The 25,151-nt window shown below is 42.3% G+C and overlaps 1 protein-coding gene across 2 annotated transcripts in view; it reads right to left on the reverse strand.

Moving 5' to 3' along the window:
* The window catches only part of NIBAN1 (niban apoptosis regulator 1), a 143,015-nt gene that overhangs the window by 53,663 nt on the left and 64,201 nt on the right, over positions 1–25,151 (reverse strand). For both annotated transcript variants that reach the window (XM_033960061.1, XM_033960060.1), the window contains 3 exons: positions 22,143–22,274; positions 21,029–21,143; positions 2,049–2,216 (listed from right to left, as the gene is read on the reverse strand). In XM_033960061.1, coding sequence (XP_033815952.1) covers positions 2,049–2,216; positions 21,029–21,143; positions 22,143–22,274 — 415 coding nt within the window. The remainder of the gene's footprint in view (positions 1–2,048; positions 2,217–21,028; positions 21,144–22,142; positions 22,275–25,151) is intronic.

The following is a 25,151-nucleotide window of genomic DNA, read 5'->3' on the forward strand; positions in this document are numbered from 1 at the left end:
TAAACATGTCCTCGTTGTCTGAGCTGAACAACTGATGCTAAGAATGGAGGCTACAAATTCAGCCTAAGTTTCAATATCAAGAACAACACCTTAAATCTAACTCGATATTCCACAGCTAACCATTGAAGGTGCACCATATGGGTTACCATACATCTGGATTTACTCAGACATCTCCTCTTTTTAGAGGACTGTCCAGGCCTCTAGATAAGTTTCTAAAACTTGGCAATTTGTCTGGGTTTTAGACTCTCTCTGAATCCAACCTAATTTTTTTTTAACCTATGAGCAGGCAGCGGGGGTCACCCGAGGATGGAAGCCTCATCAATCGTGGTCCCACCGTGGTCTGGGGCAAGAGCTCCAGTTGTGAGCTGCTGAAGGCTTGTTTGACACTGGATGGAGGTGGAAAGAAAGGCCCCGGTTCTGCCTGAGCTCAGGGCCACTTCCGGAAGATATCAGCGCATCATCCTATCTGCACATGCTCAGAGGCCCTCCAGACAAGGCCCCAAACTCAGGCAGAGACAGGACCTTTCCTGCCACCTCCATCCAAATGAGCCTCCAGTGGTTCACAACAGGTGCTCCTATCCTTAGACCACCCATACCTACGGCAGGACTGCAATTGACATGGCTTCCACCCATGGGTGACCACTTGCTGCCACCAAAGAAGTACCCATCTCATGGGAGGGAGGGAAGAAAAGGTTTGTGTGGTGGTGGGGCCAGGTGGGACAGCGAGGGGCTGGGTTGGGGCCATATGTTCTCTTTTTTTTATTTAAGAAATATGATAACCCTATGTACCATGCAGGGGATTTTTAAAAGAATCCACACAGCCATATTTTGAACCAACTGCAAAACTTTGAGCTACAATGTCCATGTTATGTCACAAGTGCTTTACCAACTTCATACTGGTATGTTCGGAGAACTTTCCAAAACAGCTGTCACAGTTCTGCTAAGCTGCACGGTGATGGCCAGAATATTTTTTGGCAGGCGTGGCTGAGTCACAAGAAAAGAGAGATGACTGCTGATGCATTATTCTGTTTACACAGTAAGGTGCAACTTCACAGTAGCCTCTGTTTGCTGGCCGACTGCAAGATGAGTTGCGGCTCACGGGATCACCGGTGCTTATGATCCAAAGTTAAGTCTACTCATTTGCAGAAGCTATGCACATGAAAATTACATCTCTTGCAACATGTACAAAGGAAATCGACTGTGGGAAAAGTCTGAACAGGCCCCGGGGGTTTGTTTTTTTTGTGCTTCATTTTTAAGATTTCAGGTTCACATACCCTGTTGTTGCTCCTTCTGGTTTATTTTGGGGTTTCTTTTACCTTTGTGTTTGTTTATTTTGCTGGGGGATTTTGGTCCTAATACATTTAGAAAAAAAGGGAATAAGTGCCATTTTGTACGTTTTTAACATTTTTTTTACAATATCTAATTGGCGCAACACTGCTGTCAGACTGACTGAATGAATGATATCAGCTAACTCTTTTACCATTACAGTCAAACCTCGGTTTGCGAGTGTTTTGCAAGCAAAACGGTGACGGGACCGAATCGCGCGAGACAACGGCGCTCCGACAACTGAGCGCAAGGTTGACGGTGCGCCGAAGAAAAGCACTATTTTAAAGGGCTCCGACGGGGGGGGGGGGGGTGTAGGGTCCTCGCGGCATTCCCATGGCCAGTCTCTCTCTCCTCCTTCCTCTCCCCTCCAAACACAGCAGCCCCCCCTCTGGCATACCTACCTACCCTGCTAGCAGTGCTGGCCTGTTGAATCTCCTCCGTCTGTATGGCAGTTACAGCAACGCTATGGCTTATTCTAACTTTCTGTAATGGAACCCAGATACCTTTATATTATAGACTGTCACTGCCAAAAAAGGAGGCACCCGCTTACAGAATTGCCTCCAAAATGCGAAACGTTCCGAAAATGCATTCAAAAATAAGTAAAATGGCCTTTTTATTTCCCGCCTCCTCATTATGTTTGTTCAATGCATCTGCAGAAAATATTTTGCAGCCGCCTGGCTCTATGCAGCACGCTGTATGCTCGAAAAAGGCCCCTTGCCTACCGTGGTTCTGATGCCTGACACAGTCGTGCAGTACTGCTCCAAAGTGTTTCTGAGCGTCATCATCCTGGAAGGAATAGAAACTGTGCCTTGTGTAGGGATGCCAAAGGTAGACAGGAAACAAAGTGGGCAGGACAACATACGGCTGCGCATTCTCCTTTTCTGTGGAAGCTGAGAAATATGGGCAAAATAAATAAAGCAGGGTTATAAATGGAATGCCTTTCACTGACCAAGAAATAGCAATATATTTGTGTATAGTTTTTTTGGCTAACTTACCCCCTCTTCCACGAAGCCACGCCGGCGGCTGCCGTGCGGTAACGGCCCCGAAGCCCATAGAGATTTAAAGGGCTTCGGGGCCGTTGCCGCGTGGCTTTGTAGAAGAGGGGGTTAATTGTTATCCTTGCATATCTTTTGAAAAGTAAATAAAAGCCATACAGGTTACTAAAGACTCGCTATTTACAATGTAACCGTCTTATACAGCGTTTCCCCCGGTCGTTTGCGGTCTTTTCCGACTGTGAACCGCCGACAAGGAGAGGCACGAGAGAGCAGCCGGAGCGCCGCGAGTGCGGGAAATCACTCGCGTGACGCTCTGACCGCCTCTTCCTGCACTAAGTCGGGCCTTATCCAATCAGGAGCTGCTTTGACACGCAGCTCCTGATTGGACAAGGCCCGACTTAGTGCAGGAAGAGGCAGTCGGAGTGTACCGCGAGTGATTTCTTGCACTCGCGGTGCTCCGGCTGCTCTCCTGCTGCCCTCTTCAGGCTCCCCTATGAAAAACCATATTCGCAGTTTTTCGAGATTCGCGGGGGTTCAGTTAGATCTATAATATTATATTACTGTATTATTAGACTAGAAAGGATCTTCACTACAAACGAGTTTTCCACTCCATGCTTACCTTTCTAGGAGTAAAAACTTGGAATGGCCTTATAGAAAGGACCAGAACTGAACCTTGCCACATCATCTTCCAAAGAAAACTGAAAACTCATCTATTTGACACCTAATCTCCTTTACTCTTTCCTCTCTCCTACCTACCCACCTCCCCTCTCTAACCTTCTCTCCTCCCTCTCTCCCCATCCTCTCCCCTCTTGCCTCTCTTTACAGTCGCCTTGAGCCTGTATTGGTATGAGTGACACACAAACAGAAGATTAGATTAGCGTAGACGTGTACCTGGGGCATTTTATGTGAAGTCTAAGGCAGTGTCCCCTAGGGTGTCACACTGGGATGTCTGAGTGGCCAGTCTACTAAAAATGCTGGCCCCTCCTACACTCCAATGGCTTTTTACGAAAATGTTTCAAAAAGATAGACCCACTGAGCGCAAACACATCCATTTTCGGAAAAAAACAAACAAAAAACAAACAAACCATGATAGACGTCTTGCAGTTTTGAAAATGGGCAAATTTGGTACTGGATTTTTGTGCATGTTACATAGAAACATAGAAATAGACGGCAGATAAGGGCCCACGGCCCATCTAGTCTGCCCACCTTAATGTCCCTCCCCTACCTTTGCCCTGTGAATAGATCCCATGTGCCGATCCCATTTTGCCTTAAAATCATATGTTCCGCTTGGTGATAGAGAAAGAGAAATTCCTCCAAGTGCAATCACATTATCTGGTGATTTGGGTGATTATTAGAACAAAAGGTTTCTCAAACGAGTTAAAAACTAAAATCCCTCTTGGTGTTCCCATCTCCTGCATCATTATATAATATCCCAGACTTACATTCCAAGATACAATTATTCGCTGTTTCCAAAGGTCAATGTTCCAATTGGTACAAATATATGCAGGAAAAATCCCATCCTTTCCTTATCGAATCCATATCTAAATGGGATCCGTTGTTACAATCCCCTCTCACCGAGCATACGTGGTTGGCGTTATGGCCCAGAGTATTTAAATCCCTCCATTCAGCCTCCCATAGACAAACGGCTCTTTTCCTTCTGGACTCCTGTTAAAACTGCTAAAATAACAAAGTCCTCGGATAATTCATGCTGGACTTGTAAATCTTCTGAGGGATCTTTGCGGCCTATGATTTTTGAATGCCCTCAATTGCAGAGCTTTTGGAATCCAATTTGGCACAAGATTGCCAAAATGTTTTCTCTCACTGATCCCCTCTCGTTTGATATTTTAATTCTGGGACCCACTGCACTCACTGCTCATCTTTCTGTGTATCATGACCGCCTTTTGACACTCCTATTGATTCTTGCCATCCAACTCATTTTACATAATTGGAAAGATTTTACAAAATTAGATTTCAATCAATGGTGGAACTCCGTTTGTCTCCACAGTAAATTTGAACGACATATGGCTGAACGCCATAACTCGATAACAACGTTTGACGAAACTTGGTCGATTTTGGCAAATCTCAGCACTTAGACCCTTGACCAACATACAGATCTTTACTTATAGTTTTCTGGTTGACATATGTATTTACTCTGTCCTCTATATCATATTATATTGGCATTTTAATGTCTGCTAACACTATAACATACCTACATGTACTATTATTAGCATTGAATGTATAATAACATTCTCTTTCGCCACATACTTTCCTCATTCCTCTTAGTTATTTGTATATTTCATTTCCTTACGTATTTATGATTTGCATACATTGATGATTGTTATAATGTTTTCTGCTCTTATAATTTCTGCTACTACCACCTCTACTTTGTAATTAGATATACATGATGGGTGTCTTCACCCGGCTTAACCTGTGCTTCATTGGAAGCTCTCTTTTTGTTTTTGTATTGTTATGCTTTCTAAAACCAATAAAATTTTCTTGAACTAAAAAAAAAAAAATCCCTCTTGGATAGCTCCATGAAGAGTGAACAGATCTTAAAGGCCGCAGCCAGTATTAACAAGAATTTTCTGACCCTCCAGAGCAATGGCAACATTAGACAATGATAACTACATGAAATATGCTTCGAGAAATGATGAATACAATACCCCTTCCGCACATTTAGTAGTTCCTCTATCTGCATGGCGATTGAAAGAGAAATTCCTCCAAGTGCGATCACACTTTTTGGTTCTTTTGAATCCATATTGTTTCATCAGCTACAACAGCACACGTCAGGATCAGCCATTTCACAAGCCTGTACAGCAAACCCTATGCCCACTATCTCCCCAAATATACAGAACAGACTTAGAAGTCCATCAGTTTATTCTTCTTGAAAGGGGACAGGCTTAGAACAAACGCTAGGAAGTTTTCACCCAGAGGGTGGTGGATACATGGAACGCGCTTCCGGAGGCTGTGATTGTCAGGAGCACGTTACAGGGCTTCAAAGAAGGTTTGGATAGGTTCCTAGAGGACAAAGGGATTGAGGGGTACAGATAAGAGGGATAGGAGTAGAGATAGGTTATAGAAATAGTCAAGGACCACTGCTTAGGCAATGGGCGAGATGGACCTCTGGTTTGGCTCAGCGGAGGCAGATTCTTATGTTCTAATGTTGAGACCCATTCACACTGTGTGCTACCACACAATCCCGAGCATTTACATTTCAGTCATTCTGAATACTTTTGCTTCCCAAGAAACTAGCTCAGTTCATCTTAAAGTTCTCACCGTGGCTTACTTAGCAGCTAACTCATACAAAGGTTTATTATTATTGCTGTAAAAACGACGCTCAAGTCCAAACACATTTCAGTATTTGAAAGTATTCTAGCATACGCGGTTTGTGGCAATTGCATTTGTCTCTTGAAGCAACCTGTCTCGTTTTACTGTGGACGCATTTTCCAGTACAGTAATAATATATTGCAGTGGAATATCAACAGAAAAAAAAAGAACAATACAATCGTTGTCTGCATTAACCTGTAACCTTTTGAGGAGAAACAGCCAGGCAAGAAAGCTATAGAGCTCTGTAGATACGAGGTGTAACATTACTTAAAGTCCAATTTCTGAAGCCATTGATTTATTAAAAATAAATTTGCCTGTATATTGGATGTAATATATGACCTTTGCTTTAAATGTCGATTCACTCACATTTCAAGTTTATTAAAAATTCTTGTAAATCCCAGAGAAATACATAGGTTTAAGGAGATTGTGATAAGAAGCAAAGGTGAACTTTTATCTGCTGGATTTGATGAAAAAGTAATTGGTAACTACTGTAATGTTTGTTTGTTTTTGTAGTGTGATTGAACTGATCGAAATAAATGGTTCAAGTACTAGCCTCCTCTGGGCCTTCAATGACCAGAACTGGTCAGATTGTATTGTTCAAGATCTTCGATTACTGACTTCGGCATTCTTGAGGAATCGAGCAGACTTCTTCCAGCTCTTTGTTGACGATGGAATGGCTATAAAAGACTTCTGTGCACAGGAAGTCGAACCTATGGCCATGGAGTGTGATCCTATTCAAATAACTGCACTTTCACAAGCTTTGGAAATACCTCTTCAAGTAGAATATGTGGATGAAACTTCTACTGCGGTTAATCATCATAGATTTCCTGAAACAGCCATTCCTTCGGTTTATATGCTGTATGCAAGAGCACATTACAACATCCCGTATAAATCTGAAGCATAGCGTCAACACTTTTATCTTGTACTTTTGTACCATGTTTTTATGTATAGAATAAAGACAATTCAGTTTTCCTTAACGGTAAATTAAAAAAAAAAATAAAAAATTGTTGATCGCTTTATATAGAATTCTAAGCAATTTGCAATAAAATAAAATTTTCCGAAACTCGGATCCTAGTCGGGACTTTGACTTTGGAACTTTGACCTTTGATATTTTGCTTGTTTTTTAAACTTTTGATACAAACTGCTAATAAAGGAATTCCGACCACTCAGATGGATTTGACATCTCCAGTGCCTCTTCTTGTTGGATTCAACACATGATACCACAAAAAAAAAACCTCAGCGGAGTACTCTTCTATAAGCGACGCTCCAAGTTGCACATTGTTTATAGAATAGAGTTTAGAGCCAATTCCCATGCCAAACTGTGGGGGGGTCAGGATTTACACCAACTGAAATCTGGGGTAAATCCTGGCTTGCAATTTAGGCATGAATCTGCGGTATTCAGTAATATTGCATGCATCTTTAGTAAACACCCCTGATCCACCCATATTCCTCCCAAGGCTGTGCCCCCTTTGAGTTGCACACAATAAGATTTGTGCATGGATCTTTATAGAATAGTGTCTAGCAAGATGCACACGCAAATCCAAAATATTGCCAATTAAAGGTGCTAATTGGCTTGTTATCCAATTTAGTTGCTCATGCATCTCAAGATAGCTCATAATTTTGTGGATGAAAATTTGCACACCACTTACAGAATCCAGGGGTATCTGTGTTTATCCTTCGTCACTGTACAAAGCATTCCCTATATCCTGCCATGATCAGAATAATGCATAATTCTGCAGCTAAGTTAGTGTCACTTTTGTTTGTGTCTCACTGGGTTAATGACAAACTAAACATGGCTATGGGCATCAAAGCAGTCATCGTAATTGTTAATTGCACTTTGCACAACACAACTCCATCTCTCCAGAATTTAAGATACTTGATCTATTGCCAGAAGCACTTTTCTTATGGCCAGCTCAGACAGCTTTACAAGAACTAACTGCAGCACATGATTCTAACTTATCATATTTATCATGTGAAGCAATCAGTACAGTTTACATAACTTGATTCCCAGGGTCGGAGAGTTCTCCTGTCAAACTCTGTCTGTTTATATTCTTGAAGAAACAGGAGTACAACCTCTGTAGAGCCAGCAAATGGACCAAAGAGAAGGAAAGGGTGGTCCAAGGAAGGAGGAAGAACTGATGATTCACATTGAAAATTTTATTAAAGAAGGAGCCAATGACCAAAGTTCGACAATAGCCTTCATCAAATTGTTCAATAAAGTTTTAAAATAATCACAAGCTTGAACACAATCTTCCAGAGTACTGGTCTTGAGCAGGAGCATCATTACTCTGGAAGTTTGTGTCCAACCTTGTAATTATTTTTAATTTTTATTGAAGAATTTGATGACCCCCCCAGTGAAGGCTATTTGTCAAAACTTGGCCAAGTTGGGTCCTTCTTCAATAAAATTTTGTATGTGAATCACTAGTTCTTCCTTCCTTGGATCACCCTTTTCTTCTCCTTGGTTCATATTCTTGAAGAAAGCCAGAGGACTGACAGCATATGAAGACCACCAGGACCAGTTAGTTTGCTTAATTTCCCACCTGGTAAAATACTATAGACTAGAGAATGACACGGGAACAAATTTTTCCCCATCCCTTGGGAATTAATTTTCCTGTCCCATCCCAGCGAGTTCTTTTTCTGTCCCTGCCCCATTCCTGCAAGCTCCATCCTCATCTGCGCAAGCCTCAACCACTTTAGAATCATAAGTGTTCAAGGCTTTGTGCGGTTGAGGCAGAGCTTACAGGAATGGGGCAGAAACAGTGACAGTAACAAAACTCATGGGGTCGGGATGGGGAAAAATTGTTCCCGTGTCATTCTCTACCATAGACCTTACTTTTTCCCATCACTAAAAAAGGATCTTCTGCAGGGTTGGTCCTACCACTAGGTGGACTAGGCATCCATCTAGGATGGCAGAATTTGGGAGAATATGGTGAGGTGACCATATGGCAGGACAGTGGCATTTGACAGCTATTTGCACAGGTGGATGCTAAAGGCCTGCTAAATCCTGCTACCTCCAACAGAAAATTTGTGTCAAAGAGGAGGCACATTTCAGGCCTTGAACATACATCTGTGCTCAGACAACCTTGTTATGCTCACAGCTCTTCAAGTATCACAGGGCAGCTAGTTGCAGGTAGTGAAAGAAGCAGTGGAGGAAGGGAGGAAACAGGACCAGCAAGGAAAAGAGGAGAGGTGGGGAAGATGTTGGATAATGAGGTAAGGATCGGAAAGGGGAAATGCTGGACATCTGGAGGTGGGCAAAAGAAGAGGAGGGAGGTGCTAGACACTAGAAGTGGACAAAAGATTGAGAGAGACATTGGAGATAGGGTAAGGAAAAGAGGGGAGAGATGCTAGACATGGGGGATAGGGAAGAGAAAGGGAGATGTTGAGCACAGAGCTGGAGAGAGGGAAAAGAAGGGAAAATACTGGATACAGAGTCGGGTGAGGGAAGAGAAAGGGAATTAGTGAGAAGCTGGGAAAGAAAAGAGAGAGAGAATGAGCCATAGGAAGACAGAAAGCTATAGAGAGATACATGGAATCACTTACCATCTTTCATTAGAGAAGAAACACGATTAGATAGATTCAAAAGTTCCCTTAAAAGTTTTCTTTTTAATGACCCTTTCGAGAGTTAAATTCAGAGATAAACTTCAGATCCTTAGATTAATACAATCACAGTTACAAACTAGCCTTTCATAGGCAGCCACCCTACGTCTTTTACCCATTATATGTTACTTTCCTATCACAATTGTAGTTCTACCCTCTTTCCTTATGTTTTAGTACAGTTTATGTGTTTTAATCTAACCTTTTTTTAATGTAAATCGCTTAGAAATGTTTATAAGCGTTTTATCAAATTTTAAATAAAACTTGAAAACAGTAAAAAAAAAAAAAAAAAAGAGGGACGTTTGAGTACTGAACAGTGAGGAAGGGCATAGTCTGGGTAGACACAGAAGGAGAAAAATAAAATGGAAGAAAGCTGAAAAGTCAACGCTGGGAAGGATTAGAGGAGGAAGTGAAAGAAGAGGAGAAAAGATATAGCAATGGACAGGAGACTCATCAAGCCTAATTATTATTATCACAGAGATGTGGTTCATACTGGGCTGTAATCTATTAAGGAAAGACAGGTGCGGGAAGGGGTGGAGAGGAGGGCTTGGGGGGCGCCTCCTACCCTCGCTACACCACTGATCTGTATTCAAGAAAGCTTGGGACAAGTACATTGGATTTCTGGGGGAGAGGAAGGGATAGTTAGGCAGACTAGATAGGCCTTGCGGCCTTTATCTGCGTGATCAAATCGCTAATGCTGTTGGCATTTGTGCAAGGAAGTAAACACACACAGTGAGCTGCTGCTGGGGGGGGGTATCTTGGCATCTTGGGAAACGCTTTTTACCTATGTGGATGATATCTTTATATTGATCGAGATTGATTCGAATATTACTAATTTAGCTTCTAAAATAAACCACTGTATTTCTAAACTTCAAGCTTGGGCTATGTCTGTCCAGATGAAGTTAAATGCAGCCAAAACTAAACTTTTGTGGTTAGGTCCAAAACTGGATTGCCTTCCTTCCACCATACTTTTGGATTCTGGGGCCTCCCTGCAAATCGAGTTCTCCTCTAAGATCTTGGGAACCCTTTTCGACTCCTCTCTTACCTTTAAGGATCAAATAAATTCTCTGGTTAAGAAATGCTTTTTCAGTTTACGAATGTTGAGGAAGGTTAAATCTTTTTCATCAACGTCATTTTTCTGTCTTGGTCCAATCAATTATACTATCTCGGCTAGATTACTGTAATGCTATTTATCTTGGCATCACAAAGATCTGTCTCCAAAGGTTCAACTGATTCAGAATACTACTGCGAAGTTGATTTATGGAAAAAGCAAATTCGACCATGTGGTTCCTTTGCTTTTGAGCCTTCATTGGCTCCCGGTTCATCTCAGGATTCAATTGAAATGTGTTTGCATTACTTTTAAATTTTTATATGGTATTTTTATTCCCCTTGTTCCTCTGCTATGGAATGTTTATAGATTTTCCTATCCTAGAGGCATTCAACAATTTAAACTTTCCCTTCCTTCTAGGAAAGGTAATAAAGGCCTTTAGCCTTTCTTTGGCTTTTAAATTTTCTCAATTATGGAATGAACTCCCTTTAACTCTGAGATGCCCTAGTCCTCTCCAGTTCTTCCGCAAATCATTAAAAACTTTTTTATTTGCTAAATATTTTGAAAATTAATCTCCTTGTAATTTTAGCATTGTCGAGCTTCCTCTGGTTGATGACCCGGTATATAAAGCTAAGTTTTAGTTTAGTAGGTGCTGCTGGACCTGGGGAGGAAGCAACTATTAGAAGATGGAAGGTTGAAGTAGTTATGTTGGTAGATGAGTCATTTTCATCTGGCATTGTAGTAGCTGAACTAAGGTAATGGGAGGGTGCGGTTATATCTGAAGTCTTTTTTTCCACTTTTAGCAAGTTTCTGCTCCAGCTCCAGAAAGACCTTTTCTTCATTTTAATAACTGTGTGATATAAGGAAGCAAATGTCCTCGTCTCGGAAAAATCATTCATCGTCCCTCTCCCATAAACACAATGCCAAAATAACCTTCAATTTTCAAGTTTATTTCAATCTGATATACCACTTATTATACAGTCTAAGCTGTTTACATAAAAATTTGATAAAATTTATATAAAATAACGACAAAGACTAATTTAAACAACAGGAAGACAGTACTGGAGGTTAAAAGTTACAATTAAAAAAAAAAAAAAAATCAAACTAAAAGGGGAAAAAGGTGGAGGAATCCCTTTCTGATGTTAAGGAAAGGGGAACGCTCTTAGTCTCCTTGGTATTTGAACAAGACCTAAACCTTATAATGAAACTTTACTTTCGGAACTTAAATCGAGAATTTTCAGGACAAAGAATTTGGATTTATCCTGATGTATCTAAGACAACACAGGACCGCAGAAAAGAATTCCTTCCTATGCGTGATGAGACTAAAAGTTTGGGGGCTTCCTTTCTTTTGGCATACCCCTGTAAATGTTTGATTCGATACTTGGGGATTAAGTACACTTTCTTTTTACCATCACAATTGAGAGTCTTTCTAGACCTTGAAAAGATCTCTAAAGATAAGTAATGTATATGAACTGTTGGATTTAAAAGATAAGTGGGGTTGATTAACGTAGTCAGCTTTCTGATAAAGGTTTTTGATTTTATTTCTCTCCATGGAATTATTGGATCCCTCCCCTTTTTTATTTTATTTTGAGGTCTAAGAAGGATGATAATTTAAATGCCGCATTTATAATTTTGTTCGTCATGTTGTTATTTGCTTTCTGTATTTCTTTAACAAGTGTATTACTTGTGATAATTTTCAAATCAATTAAAAAAAAGGGGAAAAAGGAAAACCAATAATTAAGAAAAATGTAAAGAGAGATACTAGAAATGCTAAAAAAGATCGCTAAAAAGAATATCTCATCTTAGACCTCAAAAGCATCTTTGAACAGAAACGTCTTAAGGGTCGCTTAAGTGCAGTTTTCCTGCCTGAGATTGTTTGGAAGGGAATTCCATAATGTAGATGCCAGAACAGAAAAAAATAGTTTTGCAGGTAGCGGCATAAACTATCTGGCATATGGCAGGAATTGAAAGATTTTGCTGGGTTGATCGAAGCAGCCTTGATGTAGAATATGGAAGTAATAGTTTATCAATAAATGCTGGAGAATGGTTTAAATTTTACCTTAATGGTGAGAAATAATATTTGAAACTAGTCTTTAAGCCCGTTACATTAACGGGTGCTAGAATATGTGTGTGTGTGTGTGTGTATTTCTTTCTTTCTCTCTCTCTCTCCTTAGCCTGTTTCTGTATTTCTTTCTTTTTGTCTTTCTTTTTCCTCGGCTGTCCACCACCATCCCTTGCCTGCTCCCCCTGTCCATTCTCCCTTCCTTTTTCTTCCCCTGTGTCCACCACCACCCCTTCACTGGTCCCCTTATCCGGCGACAGCCCTTCTCCCTTTGTTTGACTAAAAATATGTGTTTGCATGCTTGTTCTATTTGACTGAGTCAGGTTTGTTAGTGTGTATAATTGCGTCTTTGATTGTGTGTTTGAGAGCCGGTGTACGCACTTGCCTATCTGTCCTTTCTAGATCTCCAGTATTTGTTTACAATTCTCTCTCTCTCTTTTATATGATGGCGATGACAGAAGAGGCCTCCAGAACATCAAAAAGCATTTTTACCTCAGAAATGTCTTCCCCCCATCCTGTCTCTAGCCACATATAAAGAAGAGAAGGGAAAGTACAAACTCGGTGCAAAACTGAGGCTTAAGAAAAAAGCACCTTGAAACAGGTACATCAGAGAGGAAGAATTCACAAAGGGAACGTCCCATCAAACAAATTATATTAAGCTCCTTAATGAGAAACTCTCTTATAAAGGGGCATGTTCCTGTGGCCCTGCACCAAAATCCCTGGACCATACAGCACACAATAATGTGCTCACAAATCCCACGCTAACCCCATTTTTCTGCTAGTATTACACTATTACTTCCACATACTACTTCATGGCTTCTTCATTCAACGCAACGCAGCCCATCACAGTTTCGCCAACAGCCCGTGTCCATGAAATGGCATGCTGGCAGGAGGGACGTCAAGGGCGCTCCGTTTTGTTCCCTAAGGGTGGGGGGGGGGAGCATTTCAGTGCAGCAGATTAATGACGTCCAAGTTCAGGTGCTGCGATAAAGGTCAAATCATTGAAACTGGAAACTGAGGGCTCCTTTTACTAACCTGCGCTAGCGGTTTTAGCCTGCTTGCTAGATGCTAATGCCAACATTGAGTTGGCGTTAGTTCTTGGCACATAGCACTTGCGCATCTTAGTAAAAGGAGCCCCGAGTCCGACAGGGAAACTAATAAGAGGCCTTTTCCATTTTCCCTTCTTTAAAAGGTAAAAACCAAAAAACTATAAGGGGCCGATGTTCAGCTAGCAGCACTCGGTGTCTTGATGACCACCTCTGGCATTACGCTCAAAAATTCAAAACCAGGTCATGTCTGGGCTTCAGCACTGAGTTTCTGGGTAGAGAATGACACGGTGACAAAACTCATCGCCGTCCCCATCCCCGCGGATAACCGCGGGAAACCATCTTCATGTCATTCTTTAAGGAGAGAGGAAAGAATCAGAGTATAATTGGGCACAACCACTGACCCGCAAGCTTTGCTTTGAAGAATGCTGAGATTGAGCAGCAACATTCCAGAGCAGAGATTGTGATGTCATAATGCCTCATTCCACCAGTGCCTAAGAGCCAATCACATCAGTGATGTCACAATGGCTTCATTATCCAGAGCAGATATTGTGATGTCATAACGCCTCATTCCACCAGTGCCTAAGAGCCAATCACATCAGTGATGTCACAATGGCTTCATTATCCAGAGCAGATATTGTGATGTCATAATGCCTCATTCCACCAGTGCCTAAGAGCCAATCACATCAGTGATGTCACAATGGCTTCATTATCCAGAGCAGATATTGTGATGTCATAATGCCTCATTCCATCAGTGCCTAAGAGCCAATCACATCAGTGATGTCACAATGGCTTCATTATCCAGAGCAGATATTGTGATGTCATAATGCCTCATTCCACCAGTGCCTAAGAGCCAATCACATCAGTGATGTCACAATGGCTTCATTATCCTTAGCAGATATTGTGATGTCATAATGCCTCATTCCAAAAGTGCCTAAGAGCCAATCCCATCAGTGATGTCACAATGGCTTCATTATCCTTGGCTCACATAAGAATCGGAGTATGAATGGCCACAACCACTGACCCGCAAGCTTTGCTTTGAAGAATGCTGGTGTAGAAGGACTGAGGTTGAAACAGACACTAGAGAATGACAGTCTCTGGTATCCAGAGCAGATATTGTGATGTCATAATGCCTCATTCCACCAGTGCCTAAGAGCCAATCACATCAGTGATGTCACAATGGCTTCATTATCCTTGGCTCCCATAAGAATCAGAGTATGAATGGCCACAACCACTGACCCGCAAGCTTTGATTTGAAGAATGATGGTATAGAAGGACCGAGGTTGAAACAGACACTACAGAATGACAGTCTCTGGTATCCAGAGCAGAGATTGTGATGTCATAATGCCTCATTCCACCAGTGCCTAAGAGCCAATCACATTAGTGATGTCACAATGGCTTCATTATCCTTGGCTCCCATAAGAATCAGAGTATGAATGGCCACAATCACTGACCCTCAAGCTTTGCTTTGAAGAATGCTGGTGTAGAAGAATCGAGGTTGAAACAGACACTACAGAATGACAGTCTCTGGTATCCAGAGCAGATAGTATGATGTCATAATGCCTCATTCCACCAGTGCCTAAGAGCCAATCACATCAGTGATGTCACAATGGCTTCATTATCCAGAACAGATATTGTGATGTCATAATGCCTCATTCCACCAGTGCCTAAGAGCCAATCACATCAGTGATGTCACAATGGCTTCATTATCCAGAGCAGATATTATGATGTCATAATGCCTCATTCCACCAGTGCCTAAGAGCCAATCACATCAGTGATGTCACAATGGCTTCATTATCCAGAGCAGATATTATGATGTCATAATGCCTCATTCCACCAGTGCCTAAGAGCCAATCACATCAGTGATGTCACAATGGCTTCATTATCCTTGGCTCCCATAAGAATCTGAGTATGAATGGCCACAACCACTGACCCGCAAGCTTTGCTTTGAAGAATGCTGGTGTAGAAGGATTGAGGTTGAAATAGACACTAAAAAATGACATGGGATTATTTCCCGCGGTTATCCGCGGGGACGGGGACGGTGATGAATTTTGTCACCGTCTCATTCTCTATTTCTGGGCTTGCAAAGCCAGCTAAAACGTAACTGGTTAAGCGTGATATTCATCACTTGATGGGATTTGGGGGCACCTCGAAGATAGGACTGACTTTTATGGAGTCCTAATTATAGGGGCGACCTTGGCTGGTTAAGAGCTGAATATTGGTACTTAACCAGCCAAGTGTTGACTCCGCCTTGGAACACCCCAAAATACTCAGTTTTCAGTTTGGCGCTAACTGGACACTTTACCGAAGTGCCACGGAATATGACCGATTAGCCCCGAGCAAGCAATTTAACTGGCCAGGAACCATTTCTGGCCAATTGAATACCAATCCCCTAGATCTTTTACTTATTGTGGGCCATAAACTTTAGTTTAGCCATGGATTTCGAGATATCAGCTACTTCAATAAAATCCAGTTTTAATCTACTGCTATTATTACTATTTTATTTAGATCGATATCTCATTCTTCCAGAAGAGCTCAGAATGGGTTACAAGTTTACATACATAACTGTGTTTTAAGTAATTTTCTAAACAAACCTCTCTCACAACAGAGCGTTCCAAATCTTAACTCCTGCTAGTATCAACTAACCTTGGATTCACAGTCGTCTTCAGCAAGGCCAAATTCTCAGAACGCAAAGATTTTTTTGGAATATAACTAGATGTTATTTTTAATCAATTCTGGTAGTCTAGCAGTGAAGCAGGGCAGGAGCGATCTTCCTACGCTCCTGCCCCATGCAGATCCGCTATAAAAAATGGCTGCCTCGCGTTCCCACGTCGGCCTCGCAAAACCGCGGGAACTCATGAGACTTGACACGGGAACTTGAGGTAGCCATTTTTGATAGCGGATCTGCACGGGGCAGGAGCGTAGGAATGATCGCTCCTGCCCCGCTTCACTGCTAAACCAACAGTGCTTTAAAGGTAAGCTGTGGAGGGTTCTGGGAGGCAGGAGGGAGGCAGGGTAGGGACCCTAAAGTTATTCGTGATTTTTTAATATTTGTGAGCTGGTCACCTAACCCCTGCAAATATGATGGAAGACCTGCATAGAAGGAATGACAAACAGACATGGGCGCTTTTACAAGTGGGTTGGAGTTAGGATTTAAAATCTGCCGTGTACCATCACAAAAAATGTCCTGTGGATTCCATTACCAGCTGCAAAAGACATCTGCTTGCTAATTCTTGTGGTTAAGGTCAAGCATAGCTGCTGACTTCTTTTCACAGACAGTTGTGCAGTTCATTAATAATCTTTTTCCAGTTTGTGTCAGGAAACAACCCTCATTCCTAGGGGGAATGTAGTCAAGAAAGTCTACACAAAACATATGGTAAAAGGAAAAGTCACTTTAATATTTCTTTAAATGACTTAAATGATAAAACAGTACAAAGAAAACTGCAGGGATTTTCTTGGAAAGCTCATTATTTTGATAGCAATTAAAAATCGGATGCAATTAAATTCTGATGCATTCTGCATTGATGCCATTCTACTGCTAATTAATATCTGTCTTTATAGTAAACTGTGGCTCTGTGGTCAGACTTAATTAAAAAAAAAAAAAAAAGAACAGTTCTAATAATCTGGATTTCTATAGCAACACCATTTATAATTTGGTCCTTCAGAAACATCCAAATAGTCAACGTCTTGACACATTTTTTACATTAATAAGTTTTCAGGAAAAGATTTCAAGGGACGATAAGAACAACGGAGCCATTATGAGCAGATGCGTGCAGTTACTGTGAGGTATATAATGCGCATATTACTGGACAGACACTTCCTAATTCTATAATTTTGCTTCAATCACAAATTTGCATTCACAATTTATAAAATAAGGCCGGGTGCACATGCAACTTAATTTAATAATTGTTAGTTAATTGAAGTTAATTATTGACTTAAATTGACGCCAATCAGCAATTGCATGCCCAAATAATCTTTACAAGGGGCTGCTGAAAAGTTCTCAGCTCAACCCCAAAAATTGGGACAGTCTCCATCGAGGGCTATACACTTAGTCCAGCGATTTTCCATTTTTTTCCACTCTGTATTTTTCCGACAGAACAAAAAAAGTGGAAAATCACTGGACTAAGTGTATAGCCCTCGATGGAGACTGTCCCAATTTTGTTGGTTGGGCTGAAAACTTTCAATGGCTCCGTAATGTTGTTATCCTAAAAGTTTTGTGTGCAAATTCTATTGTACGCAACTTACAGGGTGTGTGGATGTGGAGGAAGCTTGGATGAGTCAGGGGCTGACTCAAAGTTAAATGCAGATGTTATAACATAAGAATAGCCTTACTGGGTCAGACCAATGGTCCATCAAGCCCAGTAGCCTGTTCTCATGGTGGTCAATCCAGGTCCCTAGTACCTGGCCAAAACCCAAGGAGTAGCAACATTCCATGCTACCGATCCAAGGCAAGCAGTGGTTTCCCCCACGTCTTTCTCAATAACAGACTATGGACTTTTCTGCTCTTACCACAACATCTGGCAATGTGTTCCAGAGCTTAACTATTCTCTAAGTGAAAAAATATTTCCTCCTAGTGGTTTTAAAAGTATTTCCCTGTAACATCATTGAGTGTCCCCTAGTCTTTGTAATTTTTGACGGAGTGAAAATTGATCCACTTGTACCCATTGTACTCCAGTCAGGATTTTGTAGACTTCAATCAAATCACCCCTCAGCCATCTCTTTTCCAAGCTGAAGAGCCCTAACCTCTCTAGTCTTTCCTCATGCGAGAGGAGTTCCGTCCCCTTTACCATCTTGGTCACTCTTCTTTGAATCTTTTCTAGTGCCACTATATCTTTCTTGCGATAAGGAGACCAGAATTGAACGCTATTCTCCAGGTGAGGTCGCACCATGGAGCGATACAGGGGCATTATAATATTCTTAGTCTTGTTAACCATCTCTTTTTAAAAAATAATTCCTAGCATCCTGTTTGCTTTTTTGACTGCCGCCACACATTGGGCAGAAGATTTTATCATATCGGCTACAATGACAGCCAGATCCTTTTCTTGAGCGCAAACCACCAAGGTGGACCCTAGCATCCAGTAACTGTGATTTGGATTATTTCTTCCCAATGTGCATCACTTTGCATTTGTCCACATTAAATTTCATCTGTCACTTGGACGCCCAGTCTTCCAACTTCCTAAGGTCTGCCTGCAATTTTTCACAATCTGCATCTGTTTTGACAACTGTGAACAGGAGTTGTGCACCTAATTGCAAAAAGGCACGAGCATTTACATGGAGAGGGAAAATCTCTAGTCATAAAGTGTTTTTTAAAGACTAATTCGTTCTCTCTGGCTCGGCTGAATTGTCTGAGTGAGAGAGAATGCATTTTAACTGATATTCTGCTCTGGTAGCATCTCCTGTGAGTGAAATGTAACTATAGTATTTGAAAATCACTATACCAGTGAGCTAAGAAGGGAGATGGGCAGTACAGTGAGTGGCTATGTGGATTTCTCAATGTAAGGGAAGGCAGACTAAATAATCGACATTTACGCTCTTTGGGGATAATGCATATAGATTAAGTAAGGGTAACTGAAACTGATCATAAACATAGATAGAAACATAGAAACATAGAAATTGACGGCAGAAAAGGGCCGCGGCCCATCAAGTCTGCCCATACCAATGACCCACTCCCTGACTTTTACTCCCCTAGAGATCCCACGTGACACGTTGTTGGCCTCAATTACTTGCTGAGGTAGCTCGTTCCAATGATCGACCACCCTTTCGGTGAAGAAGTATTTCCTGGCATCACCATGAAATTTCCCTCCCTTGACTTTCAGCGAGTGCCCTCTGGTGACCGAGGGCCCTGTAAGACAGAAGATATCATCCTTCACCTCTATACGTCCCGTAATATACTTAAAGGTCTCAATCATGTCTCCCCTCTCTCTTCGTTCCTCCAGTGAGTACATCTGCAGTTTTTTCAGCCTTTCTTCATACGTGAGATCCCTGAGCCCCAAGACCATCTTGGTAGCCGTTCGCTGAACCGACTCAATTCTCAGCACATCTTTCCGGTAGTGTGGTCAGGGAAACTCCTCACCAGAATATTAGTGGAGTGGGCTAGCTGTGATCATCTCTGTGATATAGAGATTCTGTCTAGCCTTTTGGTTAAGAGGCTTCCCTCCACTAGGGAAATCTTGGACCTGAAGGTCACAAGCTTTAATAGCTAAGAACTATGGACCTGACAGGTAAAGAGAACCCTGTAGGCTCCTTCTGAAGACAGCAGCAGAGCAGCCCTGGGAAGCATGCTTTCTTTGGACATACACACATTAAGGTCATCCTTAAAGCAGAACCTTTGTGCATGTGACCGGCAGAGCATCCCAAGTTATAGGGGAAAACACCCTCCAGGGATTCAAGACAAGGCTAGACACGTGTCTGCTGAACCGGAATGTACGCGGGTGAGGCTGGTCTCGGTTTGGGCACTGGTCTTTGGGCTCTGGGGCTAATAAGAGGTAGCATGTGTTAATCTCTGCCACTCCCATCAACCTCTAATGTTAAAGATAAGTTTGAAGGTGGATGGGGGAGAGGGGTAGTGAACAGGGAGCAATGCTAGTCAGTGGTGGGGGGAGGAGAGACGCCACATCAGGAAAAGTGGAAGACACCGAAAGAAATTCTGGACCTATGGGGACAGGAGAAGGAGGGAAGAGAGAAGGACAAATGCTAGACACCAGGGGAGCAGGGAGATGCCAGACCTCAGAGGATGGGCAGGGAGATGCCAAATCACAGGAAGCACTAGCTCCTGAATGTGTAAGAAGAAGAGTACTTGGTATGTGAACATGAAAGGGCAGACAAATGCATTTGTCATATCCCTAATACACGCGACTTGTTATCTCTGCAATAACATGAATTAGCAGAGCTCCTGGGACTGGAAAAATACATTAGGTCATTACTTAAAAGCATTTATCCTGAGCGCAAGCTCTGCTATCCAGGTCTATCCAGTGATTTTCAACGGCATTATCTAGGTAAGACTGGACAGAGCATGGACAGCCTCAGAGTTATCCAAACAGAAGCAATATTGAGATGGAGCAGTAACCGGCAACATCATCCAGATCGCTATCTAGACAGAGGTGCTGAGCCTGAATGTCTGTATTTTTCTGAACTGCTACAGCCAGCAGGGTAAAAAAAATACAGCAGCTCAAAATTATGCCAACAATGAATATGTGTACAGTGAAAACAACATCACTGAAATCCTGGTACACTGCCTAATCTAAAGAACTTCCCAGAGGCAATTCAAATGAAGGCCTGCATTTAAGCCCTGTCAAAACTAACCAGGTTAGTACGCCCACGGTGGCGAGGCTTCGTCAGGGCCCTTGGTGTAATTAGCTCGTTTAATTAAAATAGGTCTCTTTAGAGCTACCACTATAACTTGCCTCAAGAACAGCTGTTAACCACTATGACAAAGATCCAGCTGCCGGTTCATGTGGGGCCTTAGGCCTCAAACTGCACTGGGTACTAAACAAACGGCATGCAAAATCATAGGCTGAATACTCCTGCTTATAGATTCTGGTGCTAACGTACCCCTTCACATCGGCTGCATTCAAAATAAATAAGCATTGCCAGAAAAATGGCTATGTTGATCTGCAAGGCTGCTTACCAACGGGATCTGGAAAGTGCTTATCCGATAACGCATTGTATTCTTCCTCTGAGAGAACCACTTTCCCTCCAGAGGGGAGGATTTTACTTTTAGGGTCGGCTCCCTTTTGGCAGGACTGAAGGAAGAAAATAAAAGGAGAATTTCACTTAAATTCCTGTTATTCGGGTAATAAGGCATGAGTATCTAACGTAAAACATTAACAGCAGCAGTATTTACGTATTAGGATTAGAGAATGACACGGTGACAAAATTCATCACCGTCCCCGTCCCTGCGGATAACTGCGGGAAATAATCCCATGTCATTATATAGTGTCTATTTCAACCTCGGTCCTTCTACACCAGCATTCTTCAAAGCAAAGCTTGCGGGTCAGTGGTTGTGGCCATTCATACTCTGATTCTTATGGGAGCCAAGGATAATGAAGCCATTGTGACATCACTGATGTGATTGGCTCTTAGGCACTGGTGGAATGAGGCATTATGACATCACAATATCTGCTCTGGATACCAGAGACTGTCATTCTGTAGTGTCTCTTTCAACCTCAGTCCTTCTAAACCAGCATTCTTCAAAGCAAAGCTTGCGGGTCAGTGGTTGTGGCCATTCATACTCTGATTCTTATGGGAGCCAAGGATAATGAAGCCATGGTGACATCACTGATGTGATTGGCTCTTAGGCACTGGTGGAATGAGGCATTATGACATCACAATCTCTGCTCTGGAATGTTGCTGCTCAATCTCAGCATTCTTCAAAGCAAAGCTTGAGGGTCAGTGGTTGTGGCCATTCATACTCTGATTCTTCCCTCTCTCCTTAAAGAATGACATAAAGATGGTTTCCCGCGGTTATCCGCGGGGACGGGAACGGTGATGAATTTTGTTACCGTGTCATTCTCTAATTAGGATCTGATAAGAAGGGGAGATTTTTGTCAGTTAAGGCTCTGATGGGGGTGGGGGGGGTGGGGGTCAAAGTCCAAGGAAAAGTCAAGGGCTCCTTAATCGCACCAAGTAGATTTCCGGAGGAAATCATGGACCCCACAAATGATTAATATTGTAAACTTTTAAACTGACTGGGACTTTTAAAAGGACTGGGAGGAACCCCTGGTTTAGAATTTGGGGCTTACCTCTCTGCTTTCATAGCTCTCCACGGCACACTCATTTTTCACCACAATGTATCTGTCTTTCCACTTCTTCAAGTCGTCTGCAAACTGTGAAAGTTCTGCTTCGTACAAGACTGTAGCTTGATCTGAGAGAGGCTGGCAAGAGAAATGTTAGAGATCTCACACTACTTCAACACGCTATAGGACGCCAACATTTATTTCTAATCAATACATTTTATTCCAGACTTAAACAAACATGTATCTGATTAGTGCAATTGTTATTCTCTGAGTTAAAGTTTATATAGAACAAGACACTTGTGGAGAAAAATCAAATTAAAAATGTGGCGTGGCATTTTAGAAAGGACATCACTGCAGAGGGGAATCTCAATGTCCAAGTGGAGTTTCAAGTTTTGTTAAAGTTTGATATTCCGCTTATCAAATTTTCTGAGCGGCATACAGGTAAATATTTAATAAAAAGTAAAATCAGGGGGCACGGACAGTATGACAAACTGACATATGGATACATAAGGGTAAAGGGGAAGAACTACATGTCGAAATAGGATAGAGTCAAGGGTAGCACAATTGGATGGGGCCCTTATGTAAGAAAGAGAAAATAAGTTAAAAGTAGAATTCGTTATCAAAGATTAGATTAAACGTCAACGGCATCTTTGGATAAAAATGTTTTTTAAATTTTGTTTTAAAGCATACTAAGGATGTTTCTTTGTGTTTATTGCGTTCCACAGCGTAGGGGCTGTAACTGAGAAGATTGTCGATTGGGTCATGCTAAGCTTGGGATGCACTGGGAGGGGCCTATGGCTCTGGGAGGGATCTAAGGCCCCAAGCCAATCAGTGCATTAGGTCCCTCCCAGTGCATCCCACTTGCATCCCATGGGAGGAGGAAGGGCCACCATTTTGAAGAGGCAGCCCTATTGGCAGGAGGGAGTGAGCATCCCTCTTGGTGATTTTTCATCCAAAGGTACAAGGGTATGTGGAGAGGTGTGTGGTAATGGAGAATATGGAGGGGTGTCAGGGGTGTGTGGGGTGTTGGGCTTGGTGGATGGAGTTATCTTTGGAGGGGTGTTAGGGAGGGTTATCAGTGGGTGTGAGGGAGGGAGAGAGGAATTGGGGTTCTCCCTGCTGGTTCAATTGATCACTGCAGGAGAATCCCCAATCAGCTGAGCTAGCAGGATTCCCTGAAGCCAGTTTCAGGGAGTCCTGCCAGCTCAGCTCATCGGGGATTCCCCTGCTGCAATGAGCTGATGGCAAGCTGTGGACTATTTAGATTTTTATTTTTGACATTTCTAATAGGGTAGGAGAATTGGTAGATATAGGACAATTGGGTACGACAATTGGTAGGCAGATCCTACCAATTGTCTGGATCCCCCAACAGCTTTTCTGTTTAGTTGTTAGTTTTAAGGTATCTTGTGTGTTTTGTTCTTGACTGTTTGTGTTTGTTGTTAAGGGGGTGGGGTTTGTTTTATGAATTTGTGTGGGCTTTTTGTGCTTTTATCATGTTTTATTATGAATGCAAGATTTTCGTTACCTGCTTAGAATTGTGGATTTGCGGGTTATAAGTATTTAAATAAATAAACATAGGCCAGGGTTTTCCAGGCTTACATTTTAAGTGCCTATTTTTGACATGAAACGCACCTCTGGAGGCATCTACCGATACTTCCACCATTAGGCATGCATATAATGGCATTAGGCACCATTCCAGCACCTTTTATATAGGCGCCATTATGTCCGACCCATGGATACTCTATAGGCCAGTCCTCGCCAAGTGTCCCTGTTTTCCACGGCTTCTTTCAATTTCTTGATGTTCATTACCATGTCATTCTTGATGGTATGAACCCAACGGGCCTTTGGTCTCCCCTGCTTCCTTTTACCACTGACCATTCCGAGTAGCACCTCCTTTTCTATTGAATTTGCCCTCATCACATATCCAAAATAGATCAATTTCTGTCTGGTAATCTTGCGTTCCAAGGGATAACTCTGGGTTTATATGATCAAGGACGTCTTTGTTGTTGATCCAAGCTGTCCATGGGATTTGTAGACGTCTTCTCCAGCACCACAGCTTGAAGGCATCAATTTTTCTTCTATCTGCTATCGTGAGTGTCCAGCCATATGTTGCGATTGGGAATGCAATGGCAGTGATGGTCAGTCTTTGATGGTGACTTGAGATGTACTTGCCATTAGGCACCTTGAAAGTGCATTAAAATGTAGTTTTTCACGTAACTTAGGTGTAGGTAGGGCACCTACTGGTGGAAACTCTTATGGGGTTTCCTGTAAAAAGTCATATAAAAGATGTAATTTAAGATTCTGACGGCAAGTACTGAACTCTGGAATACACATCTGCCAAATCTGTTCAAGGTCCTGCCTTTTCTGGTGGAGTACTGGCATAGGTATGTGAACTATTTGCATTTTTTAAGGTAGTCTTCACAACTAAAGATTGACATTGTAATTGAGGTTTATCAAAGCCAGAGCATGAATGAATCTTATAAAGAGTGTCTGTCTTCCATGGGTACGTAGAGAGCTTGATCATCTATTGCAGTGTCTCTCAAACTGTGTGCCATGGCACAGTGGTGAGACCCAATGAGATTCCAGGTATGCCATGAGATATTCCAGAATTTTCATCAGAGGTTACATCAGAAGGAAGTACTCAGCCAGAGGAAAGTCCCATAGCAGGCCTGCAACATTGCCTTTTCAGTCATTGAAGCTTCTAAGATGCTGGTAGGCCCCTGGTAGGACGCACAAAGGGACTTACCTGGTAGGGGAGCCACAGGTTGGTTTGTGGGGGGGGGGGGGTTGCTATTTGACCGACGATCAGAAGAGAAGGGGGCTGTTGGACCCATGATTGGGAGGGGGCCTGCTGGCTGTGCAATTGAGAGGGGGAGGGAAGGAGGGAGGCAGCTCACAGCAGTCATCCTTTAAGGCCCTTTACTGCTCCTGTGGGGCAGTGAAAAGACTTGTTTCAAAACCTGAGGCAAATGGGATGAAGTTTCCCCCGTTTCTGTGGGTTTACCGCGGCGTACC

Source organism: Geotrypetes seraphini, chromosome 10 (genome assembly GCF_902459505.1).
Source record: "Geotrypetes seraphini chromosome 10, aGeoSer1.1, whole genome shotgun sequence".
NCBI lineage: Eukaryota > Metazoa > Chordata > Amphibia > Gymnophiona > Dermophiidae > Geotrypetes > Geotrypetes seraphini.